This window comes from Chrysemys picta, chromosome 1 (assembly GCF_011386835.1).
Source record: "Chrysemys picta bellii isolate R12L10 chromosome 1, ASM1138683v2, whole genome shotgun sequence".
NCBI lineage: Eukaryota > Metazoa > Chordata > Testudines > Emydidae > Chrysemys > Chrysemys picta.
The window spans coordinates 84,972,150-84,985,549 of NC_088791.1; the positions used below are offsets into that span (position 1 = coordinate 84,972,150).

Sequence of the window (13,400 nt, forward strand, 5' to 3'; positions counted from 1 at the left end):
CGCCGTACACGGAGTCGGCGGGGGGAGGGGGCTCGCGGTGGCTGTTGGGACGGGCTGTTAAGTTGCAAGAGGCGCGGAAACTCCGCTGTCGCCGCCCCGCGCCTGGGGAGAAGGGGTGGGCGGGCGCCCGCCGGTAAGTGTGTCGCGGGGCTCGCTGCCGCTAGCAACGCTCATTGGCTGGAACCATGAGTCGGACCCTGTAGAGGACTCTGAGCCTGGGTGCCCCAGCCAATTGGAAAGGGCCGCGGGGCGGGGTCTGAGCGCTGTCGGGCCAGGTGCCTGTTACCTGGGCAGCGGCTCCCTCCCGCTGAGCCGGGCGGGGCCAGTCCCCTCTGCGGTCCGCACCGTCCATCGGTTCGCCGGCAGGTGAAAGCCCCAGGGGGCGGGGGAGCACGAACGAAGTTCCAGGTAGCCCCGGGGCCGCCCCATGGGGAGCCGGGGGGAGCAGCCGGAGCGGGTGGGGGCTGCAGCCTAGTTTAACCCTGAAAATCCCCCCCCCCCCCCTCCCAGAGCGGCGCGCGGCATGGTCCGGGTGACCTCGCCCGGGGCGTGCTCGAAACCAGCCCCAGGCCCGGCGGGGTGGGGGACCGAGACTTGCACGTAGGGGGCGTCGCTGAAATGTCACGGCGGGTGGAGTTTGCAGACTTTGAAAACTGGCCCCCGTTCAGCATTAACCCGGCTTAACTTTATGTAAAGCCGGTGAAAGGCCTGAGCCCACTGGGTTGAGATTTAGGCCTGATCTACAGCTAAACATTATATCAACCTACTTACATCGCTGAGCTTGTGAAAATTGTCAGACCTAACCCCTGATGTAGATAGACTCAGTTAGGTTAATGGAAGATTTCTTCCATGGACCTAGGGTTACCATCTTTTAGTTTTTAAAAAGGAGGACACTCTATGGGGACCCGGCCCCGCCCCTTCCCCGCCCCAACTCTGCCCCCTCCCCTGAACGCTCCGCCCCCTGCTCCTCCGCGGGCCCGGCTCCCGGCCCGGCCCTGCGACCCCGGCCCCGCGACCCCGGACCAGCACTGCGACCCCGGACCAGCACCGCGCCCCCGCGGGCCCGACCCCGGACCCCGGCCCAGCACTGCGACCCCGGCCTGGCACCGTGCTCCCGGCGCCGCGACTCCGGCTCCCAGCCCGGCCCCGCGGGCCCGGCTCCCGGCACCGCACTGGCCCTGGCCCCGCACCCCCGGCTCCTGCCGAGCACTGCCGGCCCCGGCCCGGCCCCGCACCGCCGACCCGCACCGCCGACCCCAGCCCCAGAGGTCCCGGCCGAGCACCGCCGAGCCCTCCGTTCCTCCCGATTTTCCCGGACATGTCTGGCTTTTGGGGATTTCCCCCCAGACGGGGATTTGAGCCCCCAAAAGCCGGACATGTCCAGGAAAATCCGGACGTATGGTAACCCTACATGGACCTAGCTACTGCTGCGCTGAGGGAGAAATCCTTCCCAAGGCTGTAGGAAGCACCACTATGGGGCTACAGCTGCAGCAGCCTAGCTGTGGCGCTTTAGCATTGACATACCCTCAGATTGTGAGAGTTTGGTTCTGGTGTTCCAGGTGGGCCCATCTCTAGTAGAAATTAGAAGAGGAACTTGATCTAATAATCAGAGTAGCAGCCATGTTAGTCTGTATCCGCAAAAAGAACAGGAGTACTCGTGGCACCTTAGAGACTAACAAATTTATTAGAGCATAAGCTTTCGTGGGCATCTGAAGAAGTGGGCTGTAGCCCACGAAAGCTTATGCTCTAATAAATTTGTTAGTCTCTAAGGTGCCACAAGTACTCCTGTTCTTTCTTCAAGAGGGAATATTGCTGTGGCAGGGATAACTGAAGGAAAATGCATGCTAGTTATCAAATTGTGGAAGTATTGTTCCATTTACAACAAAAAGTGTTGAGATCTCTGTTGACTAACAGGAATAATAACTTGCTTTTATAGCATCTTCCATCTAGAAAGACTAAATAGCAGTTTGCATGCTTAACAGATATACACAATCTCCGGTATTAAAAAGACCACCACTTTCTGTCTCTTATGATGAAGCGCAGCCCCCATTGGGTGAAATCCAGCAGCTGTTAAACAATACACAGCAACACTTCATTACACATGTACAAAGTTTAGGCTAATCAGGGGAAAAGGATATGAAATTCAGTTAAAACTACAGGGAAAATTTTAAGTAGGCAGAGTACGTCTGTTGCTAGTTTGTTGTGCCAGGCACTCTTAAATGAATACAAGTGTCATGGGCCTTGAGTCTTATGTCTAACTTTTTTTTCTCCATATTTTGCATGTGTGGGTTTTCTTAAAATAATTTGAATCAAGTTAAAGTATCCGTTTGTTTAGGCACAACAACCAAAGATCATATGGAAATGTTTCTATAAAAAATCAAAAAAGAAAATGCTATTGCATAAGTTGCTGAAAAGGAAACTTTTTATAAACAAAAGTGAAACCAAGTAGTCTGTTTTTATTGTGGAAGTTGAATGTAGTACAAAACCGAACAGCATTGGTAGTGACAGTAAATTAGAAACTTCAAATTCTTTTGAATGATCTGTGTCATTAAAACCACAGATTAAGATTTCCCCCCATCTCTTTATATGATCTGGGATGGGGGAGGCACTGGAGTGCTTACAGTTCAAACTTCCAATCCTTGCTGGAACAATTCATTTATTTTAGCCTGAATAGCTCCATCTGCTGTTTTTCAAAACAGGTCTCTGAAAATACTCATGGTTCAGAATGAAGCTGTTATGAACTTAAAGAATTAAGCATTTAAAAGAGGGTGGGTGGGAATGGGGATGGCAGCTGGGGAGAGGGGAGGGCAGCAATTTACCATTTGTAGTGCTTCAACCTGAACAGTTGAGAGTTATCAGCCAGTCAGATTTAACATCACAGGCTACAAATTCCGTCTTTTTGACTGTTTGTATAATGTCAGCTTGATGCTTTAATTTGTCATTTTATCAAGGAAATCTTGTAAGTAACTGTGGATAGAATCCTTCCCTTTAATTTAATATACAAAGTGAACTGGAGCTGACTTCCCCCCCCCTCCCCCCCATGCTTTTTTTTAGGCCTATAGGTGCAGCCATGCAGGAAAGCATCCGTTTTGCTTCATCAGGAGATGATATTAAAATATGGGACTCCTCATCTATAACAGTGGTGGAGCAGTTCAACCCACATACTTCACATTCAGTCAACTCACTATGTTGGGGCAATAATAATATCCTTTACTGTGTCAGTTTGGTACTGTGTGCATTTCTGCAAAACTCTATTGAACTTCTGGATTAAAGTATATGTAAATGTCAATTTTCATTTAGTCTTGATTTGAAGAACTGCTTTTTTAGTTTTAGGCAAAGGTTTTGTACGCTGATGCAGAAAATATTTAGAGTTGAGGAATAAAATATGAGATTACATGGGAGACTAAACTGTTTAAATCAGTGATACTTGGACTGAGGCCTGCGAGCCACAAGTGGCTCTGTAATGTGTGTCCTGTGGTTCTTTGCAGCACATGATATTAAAACACAGAGTGATTTTTATTATTAACCAATCAAGATGCTTTTATTATGTTAACCAATTGTAGTTGATAAAATAATACTTGGTCAGTCATTTTGCTGTGAGAATAATGTATACACATTTAATAAAAAAATATTTTCCCTGTCATACTGTCTAAATATGAATATATAGTACTATAGTAAATGAAACCATGAATTCACACTACCGTGGCTCTTTTGGGTCCCGAACCCCTGAGGTTTAAATTGAGTGTGAGAGAGAGATGAGGCGAAGGTTACAGTAACGAAGGTGTGGATGAGGATTTTAGTAGTATAGATTGAGGAAAAGACTGACTAATATAGTGCAAATACTAACCCAGAGCTCTGAAGGGATATAGTCAACTTGAATTCTAGACCATTTAAAACAAAACTAAAGTATTTTAGTTACTACACCTGCCTCTGAATCCCTCTGCCAATCTTTGTAGGATTTTACAACCAGGTTTTCCTAATTTTTAAAAAATAATATTTTTGTCCTTTGTTTCTGTGTGGTATAGATAGATAGCAACGGTAGATATAAGCAAAGAGGGGAATTGTGTGGGAAATCTTGGAACTGCCTGTCTACAAGTGCTATCAAATACACAATGCAAACTGGAAAAAATATTTAAGTTGTTCCTTAATCTAAGGTGGTGTTTGTAACAATAATACATGGCAAAAATCATACTTCTGTGTGCAAGTTTAAGTTGAGTTAACTCAGTGTCAGAACTAGGGAATTACTTTTCCCCCATCCCCAATGCCATATGTGTGTGCTTTTTCAGATGGCAGAGGGCTGCTTCACCATTTTAAGAGGAGAGGTTTAATTTTCTTGGGTTACAAATCCAGCTAACTAGTTTTGTATTTGTTTACTTCAGTTACTAATCCTCATATCCACTGCCCTGGAGATGGCTATAAGCGGGACACGTGTCTCAGGGGGGATAGTTACTCTGGTTATTTCAAGTTTGGGTAGTCGGGCACTCTGCACTCCTTGGGGTAGGATGGAGGGGAAAAGATGCTACACTTCTCCCATTTCCACCCACCTTGATCCTGTGTATTTTATCCTGCTACTCATCTATCATCTTTTCTGCAAACGCTCTGAGAGAAGAGCATAGTGGTGAATGCCATCTTGTATATCTGTTTTATGTCAAAGGCTGTTTTTACTATTTTGTATGCCTGAGCTGTTAAAGAGTTTTGTTATGCTACAGCTAGTGAAGATAAACTTTGCATCTTTGTTATTTGCTCCAGAGTATCTTTTGTCCTTAATAAGCTACTTTGGGTGACAAAAGACTTATTGGCATTGGGGTCATGATAACTGCAACAGTTGCTAATGTACTCTGGTGTTAGTTAAGCCCAAAAAAGGGCTCTAGTTTGAGTTTTCTCGTCATTCAAAAGGTTTAGGTAAAGCTTATTTCATATTAAAATTAACTATGGGATAATGATCTCCCTTTCACAGTACTTGTACTGTAATCTGATTCTGCTTATTATCGTGTCTGCAACGGATACCTAAAATACTCATTTTCATAATTCTAAACACAAAATAACTTTTTATTAGAAGTATTGCATGGTTTCCCTATCTAGAAGGAGACCACTGGAAACTAAACCACAGTAACCTATGCTATATTCTAGGAACAGCACACTGAATTGGATTAGTGATTGTCATGAACAGGGGTTTTCTCTAGATTTCTAGGCTTACTAACGGTAACAAACATTGCTTGGAATTTTGTTTAATGGTAGCTAGAGTTGTGATGGAGCCTAAAAGAAGTGAGGGGGAAAATGTTGTGGGGATAGATGGGAGAGAAATATTGTCAGGGTAGGCAGCCTAGCAGGGTGGAGATTTAACCAACAAAAATAATCCAGATACCCTTCTCTCCCTCCCCCCCGAAATTTGCCTTATTTTTTTGTTAGGGTTGGGGGGCCGTGGCATCATATAGGAGAATCTACTTCAGGAAAAGGCAAACTATTTACATAACAGCTGCTTAATGAAATTCCATAAAAGAGGATCAAAAGCATATCATTTTATTCCCCCCCCCCTTCAAAGAGCAATGTTTCAAAGCAGCGATGTCATTTCAAGGTATTGTACTTTAAGCCAATAAAGTTGAACAGGTACAATAATGGGTAGTACCTACACTTGCTTGCCAGCAGCTGTACAAAGTTTCATGATCTATATTCTATGGTCCTTAACTCCCAATTCAGATAATTTTCTGGTCACTGCATCTACCATTGGTGATAAAATAGTTGTTTCAAGCTGTAAGAGTAAACCTGTTCCACTTTTTGAACTAGCTGAAGGGGTAAGTATAACTTGTGGCTTTGTTTTTTCTGTCTCGTATTTGCATTATGTCTGCTCTGCTCACTTCTTTTACAACTTTATTTAGATACCACTTATAATTAAGTACTGTTAAGGTTATGACATACAATGCCAAGTATCAGAAAATTGAGCAACATGTATAGTATTTAGCTTGTTACCAGTTTATTAACTCGAGTTCCGTGGGACAACACAATGTATCGGTCAGTAACTGCTACCTAGTTGCAGGAGCAGAAAATGAGGCTTAATTTTTTACTGGGTTGTCATGACTATAGGCTGTTTTGAGTGTGAGTGTGTTAAATCACTCAATTTTTTTGTAACAAGGGTTAGGTCCCATCCCATATACATTATAAAACTTACTATGCCGGAGAGAGAGACCCACTTATAGAGTAATACTCTGACATGGCTGCTTGAGTAAACTGTGTTGGAGTGCTAACTTGTTATAATCAGGTTCTGCACTACTGTTGCTTTTGTAATCATAGGACTGGAAGGGACCTCGAGAGGTCTTCTCGTCCAGTCCCCTGCAATCGAGGCAGGACTAAGTATTATTCTCTAGACAATCCCTGACAGGTGTTCTTCAAAACCTCCAATGATGAAGATTCCACAGTTACCATAGGAAATTTATTCCAGTGTTTAACTACCTGGATGGGAAGTTTTTCCTAATGTCCAACTTAAATTGCCCTTGCTGCAGATGAAGCCAATTGCTATCCTCACAGGTTAAAGAGAAAAAAAAATTTCCTTTGTCCTTGTAACAACCTTTTACATACTTGAAAACTGTTATCGTATTTCCCCCCATCCGTTTTCTCTTCTCCAGACTAAACACATCCAATTTTTTCAATCTTTCCTCATTGGTTGTGTTTTCTAGACCTTTAATCATTTTTGTTGATCTCCTTTGGACTTTCTCCAATTTGTCCACATTTTTCCTGAAATGTTGCACCCAGAATTGGACACAGTATTCCAGTTGAGGCCTTACCAGTATGGAGTAGAGCAGAATTGCTTCTGGTATCTTGATTACAACACTCCTGCTAATACATCTCAGAAAGATGTTTGCTTTTTTTTTTTTTTTTTTTTTCCCAACAGTGTTATACTGTTGACTCATTTTTCGCTTGTGATCCACTATGACCCCCACATCCCTTTCTGCAGTACTCCTTCCTAGGAAGTCATTTCCCATTTTGTATGTGTGCAACTGATTGTTCCTTCCTAAGTGGAGTACTTTGCATTTGTCCTTATTGAATTTCATCCTGTTTACTTTGGACTATTTCTCCAGTTTGTCCAGATCATTTTGAAGTTTAATTCTATCCTCCAAAGCACTTGCAACACCTCCCAGCTTGGTATTATCCACTAACTTTATAAGTGTACTGTCTAGGCTATTATCTAAATCCTTGTTGAATCACTGATCACTGCGGGACTCCACACGATATGCCCTTCCAGCTTGACTGTGAACCACTGATAACTACTCTCTGGGAATGGTTTTTCACCCAGTTATTCACTCACCTTATAGTAGTGCCATCTAGATCAGAGGCAAACTACGGCCCGCAGGACTGTCCTGTCCAGCTCCTGTCCCAGGAGGCTAGCCCCCGGCCCCTGCCCCACTGTTCCCCCTCCCCTGCAGCCTCAGTGCGCCTTGCCACCGGCGCAATGCTCTGGGCAGCGGAGCAGCGAGCTCCTCGGGGAGCACTGCTGCAGGGCTGGGGCCTGACCCGGTGCTGTGTGCTGCACAGCGCGGCTGCCTGTCCTGGTGCAGCCACGCCGCTAGCCACCAGTGCTCCAGGCAGCGCGGTATCGGGGCAGGGAGCAGGGGAGGAGGGGGTTGGATAGAGGGCAGGGGAGTTCGGGGGATGGTCAGGGGCCGGGGGTGTGGATAGGGGTCGGGGCGGTCAGAGGGTGGGGAACAGGGTGGTTGAATGGGAGCAGGGATCTTGGGGGGGTGGAGGGAGGAGAGCAGTCAGGAAGGAGAGGAGGGGTTGGATGGAGTGGCAGGGGGCAGTTAGAGGTGGGATGTCTGGGGGCGGTCAGGGAGAAGGGGTGGTTGGATGGGGCAGGGTGTCCAGGGGCTGGGGACAGAGAGCGTGGGGAGGGGTGGATGGGGCAGGAGTCCTGGGGGAGCCGTCAGGAGGCAAGAAGCGGGTGGGGGGGAGCCGGGCCATGCCTGGCTGTTTGTGGAGGTACAGCCTCTCCTAACCGGCCCTCCATACAATTTCAGAAACCCGATGTGGCTCTCAGGCCAAAAAGTTTGCCTGCCCCGATTGTATTTTCCTAGTTTGTTTATGAGATAGTCATACAAGACAGCATCAAAAACCTTACTAAATCCTGATGGAAACTAAAATAATGGTACAGAAGTGTATAAAGGCTGGGCTATTACTTATTTGGAGGAATACTGGTGAAATAACAGTGAAAATGTCTGTTTTTTAGACATCCAAATACAGCATAGCTATTTTTAACTCCTTGATGCCAATGATTAGAATGAGTCTGATGGAAAATAAATGGACTCTTCTTAGTGTTCCCAGACCCAAGAACTTCAAAGTGAATCTTTAATAATAATAATAATAATACATTTCTTTCTTCAGTGTAGGTGTGTCATTAAGAGTGGCGACCCCCCCTCTTCCCCAATTCAGTGCTGCAGTGATTATTTTAAAAAAGAAGCACTTTGTGGAATTGGAAGGCTTGCTACTATAATATTCTCTGTAATGTTTAAAGAATATGAACTTGGAGACCTAGACAGCTTTGCAGTGTCTTTTAAAGGAATTTGCTTTTGAAAGTCTTACCCCATTTGTGCACAGTAGCTATTGTGAGAGACTAGAGGGGTATGGCATCACTTCTGGGAGCTATACTGCATAGGGAAAATGCATATTGAAATAAAGGAAACCGAGGTGGTGGCGACATAAATGGGAAGGGGGAAAAGGTGGAGTGAGAGGTTTGAGGCCATATGATAAGTTTAATATTTGTAAATTAACATATATAAGTAAAAGTAATGACATATAATATATAAGTAATCATTGGGTGCACCAGTGGTTTCATTGAAGTCGGTGGGACTGTTGCTTGTATTGATAAAGATTAAGCTCTTGAGTATTTACATGAGATACACACACCATATATATATATATATATATATATATATATAAAAATGTCTGTCTGCAATAATAAACATTTCTTATCCCTATTTTCTTACCAGGCAAAACAGACATGTGTGAGCTTAAATTCCAGTTCTATGCATATTGTCAGTGGAGGCCTTGATAACACTGTTAAAATCTGGGATTTAAAGTCTAGAAGACTTCATCGAAGCCTTAAGGTAACTATTTTTTCTTTTGGCTCTGATAGTTAACAGAGAAAAAAAAGTAGATCCCATATTTTCTAGCTTTTGTTAACCATCTTGCGAGCAAACAAGCTACAATTTACCACCCTGATCCTGCGAAGACTCTCTCATGCTTAATTTCATGCTCTATAAGCAGCTCAGTTGAAATCAGGGACGCTACTCATAGGGCCTAAAGTTAAGCACATGTGTAAGTCTCTGCAAGATCAAGGTCGGAATAACAAACTTTGTGATTTCAAAATGTTTTAAGTGGGTTTTTCATATTGGAAGAAACTGGCAAATAGCCAAGTCCTAAAACAAATCATTTCAAGAACTGCACTTTCTATTATTCCTGCCTTATTACAGCCTTGATCCTGCAAATACAAAAGGACATACATAACTTCCGATATGTGCTTAACTTTAAGCATGTATGAAAGTGTGTTGTCAGGTTTGGCATCTTAATGAGAAAAAGTATGTGTTAGAGCAAGGTCATTTTCCACTCCCCCCCCCCCCCCCCACCGTTACCAGTCCATTTTGGATTCTCAATCCTACAGTGAAGCCATAATGCAAAAAAACCCTGTGCTAGTCTCATTTATTTCCATGACATCTTATTGAGCTGCAGAAGTATGAACTCCATAATTAAGGATGTAACTTGTTTGCTTTTTACCAAACTTGCCTTCCCTTTTCCTACCCTCTCCACTGTCTCTCCCCCCCCCCCCCCCCCCAAAAAAAAAAGGGTCCGGTTAATCAACTGAGATGTTTTGTCATTATGAATGTTTGAAAATGAGTTTTTATTTTGTGGAATTAAATAAAAACCACTGCTCAAAAAAACCTCATTCTACTAACTTCAAATTTGTTTTATTTATCTGTACTTTTGTTTGCAACTAGAGCCTCGGTGCAGTGGAGGTTGACAAGGAAAAAGGCTGTATGGGTGACTGCTGCAGTCACTTGCTAAGGGCTTTATAATGTCTGTAGAATCTAAAGTCCGCACTTTTCTTGAAAACCTTTGAGTCTTCAGGATAGTCTGCATGCATCATAAAGTCTGTCCAGGCAGACGTATCTTAAATCTGTGAATGTAATTTTTGAAGGAACTTTGGCTTGGGTCTTGCAAATGGGAAGCCAAGATAAAATAAAAGACACAATCTATGATGTAATCTTAAATTCTGGAGGGGGGGAGGTTCCTCATATTAGGAATATTAATAGCTTTTTATTATCCGCTATAATATTAAATTCAGACACATGGTATTAAGATTGTCATGGCTTTTCTTAATTAAAATCAGGGAAAGTTTTGCCTGATCTTTAAATCATAGTTAAGGTTCTGCTGCATCCTTAACTCTAATCCCATATCAGTGCCAGTCATCCATCCACCAAGCCCTTTAAAAATGTACCACTATAGCTGTGAACCTTAACTATGATTTTTCCTGACTTTCAGACTTTTATATCTGCAGTATTGTAAAAAGTTTTTCTTTACAGGTAATGGATACATGTTTCAAACGTGTACTTTTTGGGCTGGGAATATACCTGGACATTTTAGTTTAATGTACAAAGACATGATGATGCCTTCACTACCAAAGAGAGAGCTGTTGAGCAAATATGTTCAATAACAGTAAAGCTACTGAAGGGGGAAATCTGGCAAAAGTAGACTGCTCTTAATATAACTCTGTTAAACTGGCAGTTGTCCCTGAAAGATTTTACTTTGATATTTATGTGTGCTAGAGGTCTTTACATTATATAATTAACATACTGTTGATACTCTAATGAAGAACATGTTGGGTTTTATAAAAGAACCTTCTGAAAAATCTAATCAGGTGTCGGGTAAATCAAGGTTCCCAGTTTTTGTTACATCAGCATGAAAATCCAAGTTGTTTGGGTGCCCAAGTTAAACCTGAAATAATTTTGCAAAAAGTCATCTTTGTTACAGAAGAGGCAAAACAAAAGCCTGAAGCTGAAGTATTTCTATAATAGCATGGAAAAAACGTTTTGTCTTCTGCTAGAACGTTCTTCAGCACTCTGTTTTAGTTTGTTTGTTTCTCTTTCAGGATCATAAAGATGAAGTAACTTGTGTAACATTTAATTGGAATGATTGCTACATTGCTTCTGGATCTATGAGTGGTGAAATTATTCTCCATAATGTTACTACCAATTTATCCAGCACTCCCTTTGGTCATGGTAGCAGTCAGGTACAGTATGTGTATAGTGAAGTAGTAACTATTTTGGGTTTGGAGTTTAATCTTAGATTATTGAATATTTTACACAATTGTAAAATGGTGAACGTTTGTTCTGTAAAGTTTTAGGTTTGTAAGTCATAAATGTGAATTTAAAAATGTGTTAAGAACTCTTGTTGCTTATTAATCAGCATAGCCTCTAGTAGTAGTAATATTTTAAAAGATTATTAAATTACTAACCTACCATTTCCTTTCTGGAAATTTATAAATGTACTGACAGGGATGATAATGGAGGCTTTTAGCTCTATTCCAGTTAGAAATGGAAGGCAGTAGAATATGAAGAGTCAAAACTGGACAAGTTTGAAGTACATTTCTTGAGGATTATCTTTGGCAGTTATTTATGGACAGTGTGTGGTCATTAAGACCATAACGGTGAAAACAGGAAATGTGGATTTGAGAACTAGCGACAAGGAGCTGGAAAACTTTCAGCTGGGTTACATTGTTCAAGTGGTGTTTTCAGTAGGTGCCAAATTGATAAGCCTTTATTGTAGCTGCTATTTATTCAGGTATATTTTAACTTTTCACTGAAGAGAGATCAGATTGCTTTTCCGGTGCTTGAGGATGATTAGCAATAATACAGTGAATAGCCATTTTCTTGATAGAGATGAAATCAAGAGGTCAGACAACTAGACGGAAGATGGCTAAAGTTATTGTAGGTGTTACATGAAGGTAATTGCATACATATAGATAGTACTCTTTCTCACTAAGGGGCCTATAATATTTTCTAATGAGGTACTGTGATGGGTACTTGATTGCTGTGTTTTTGTGTCAAAATGGAATTGTTTGGAATTATGTAACATGGTAGCTATTTAGATTTCCAGTTTATTTGCATATACTGCATCTTTTAAAATCTTTTTGCTCCTATTTACCTATAGTTTTATTTTTGGTTTGGATTTTCATTGGAATTTGTAGAGAATTGCAGGATTATACAGTTATATTAGTATCTAAACATACATATAATGCTCTTACAGAGTTTAAAAAAGACTGTGCCTACTCCAAGAATTTGTAGTCCTAAGGGTCTAATTCTGTAAAGGTGAAGTTTCCAGGGTAAACAATGTATTGTACCTCTTGATTTTGGCACAGGTTCTTTGGCTTAGCTAAGGAGGGGTGACCCTTATTAAGGGGGAAAAACTACAGAAAGTTAAGCATTTTTGTTGTGAAGCTGAGGCCAGACTAACTTTATAAAAGTGGCTTGTCTTCACCTGATTCAGCAAAATGGAATGTAATCTCTTGATCAGTTAATATCTGAAACTTTATAGGCTCTACATTTAGTAGCGTAGCCCATGGTCATAGTGCTTTCAGTGATATGAAAACTTTGCATTTCACCTAAGAATTGTCCTAATTGTGACTGTAAATTCACATGTATGTGCATTATTAGAATTAAGTTCTTGCACTGAGTTGTATGTTCTTGCACTAAGCTGTATGTAGACCATCTAATCCTAGAGTCTTCAACTGCTGTTTTTAGATTTTATTAACGCTACTAGATTTTATCTGTTTGCTGTGTGAGAATGTATTGAAGTCTGTTTCAAAAGAAAACATTTGTTCAAATCTTGAATGCCTAGCACTGTTCTCCCAGCAACAGGGTTAGTTTAGCTGTTTGAGCAGCTGGGGATCTGTGAAGATATGTGATGGCTTCTATTCTTTTCATATAGTGAAATGATAATCATGAGCTCCACAGCCACTCACTTTATCTACCTTGTTTGTCCCCTCAACATTCTTGAAATCATTACATTTCTGAATAAGAGGCTAAACTGGGCACTCTGGCCCCAGTTCAGCAAGTTACTTAAACACTTGCCTAACTTGACTTAATGTTAGGCACATGGTTACTATTTATAAGTGTCTTAATAGATTTTAAGGCTAGATGGAACCATTAAGACTAGTGTCACTTCCTGTATAAAAAAAGTCCACAGAATTTCACCAGGTGATTTCTGCATGGAAGCCCATAACTTGTTGATGAGCTCAAGTATATCTTTTAGAAAAATGTTTAAAGTCTTCAAGTGATGGAGAATCCACTGCATCCTTAGCTGAACTCTAATTACCCTCATTATTAAAAATTTGTGCCTTGTTTCTAGACTGAATT

General features: G+C 42.0%; 1 protein-coding gene across 1 annotated transcript in view; it reads left to right on the plus strand.

The window, feature by feature from the left end:
- NEDD1 (NEDD1 gamma-tubulin ring complex targeting factor) overlaps positions 1-13,400 on the plus strand; it is a 61,212-nt gene continuing 47,812 nt past the window's right edge. The window contains exons 1-5 of the mRNA XM_065560866.1: positions 1-133; positions 3,055-3,203; positions 5,698-5,792; positions 8,979-9,095; positions 11,135-11,275. Of these exons, the coding sequence (XP_065416938.1) occupies positions 3,071-3,203; positions 5,698-5,792; positions 8,979-9,095; positions 11,135-11,275 (486 nt within the window). The 5' untranslated portion in view covers positions 1-133; positions 3,055-3,070. The remainder of the gene's footprint in view (positions 134-3,054; positions 3,204-5,697; positions 5,793-8,978; positions 9,096-11,134; positions 11,276-13,400) is intronic.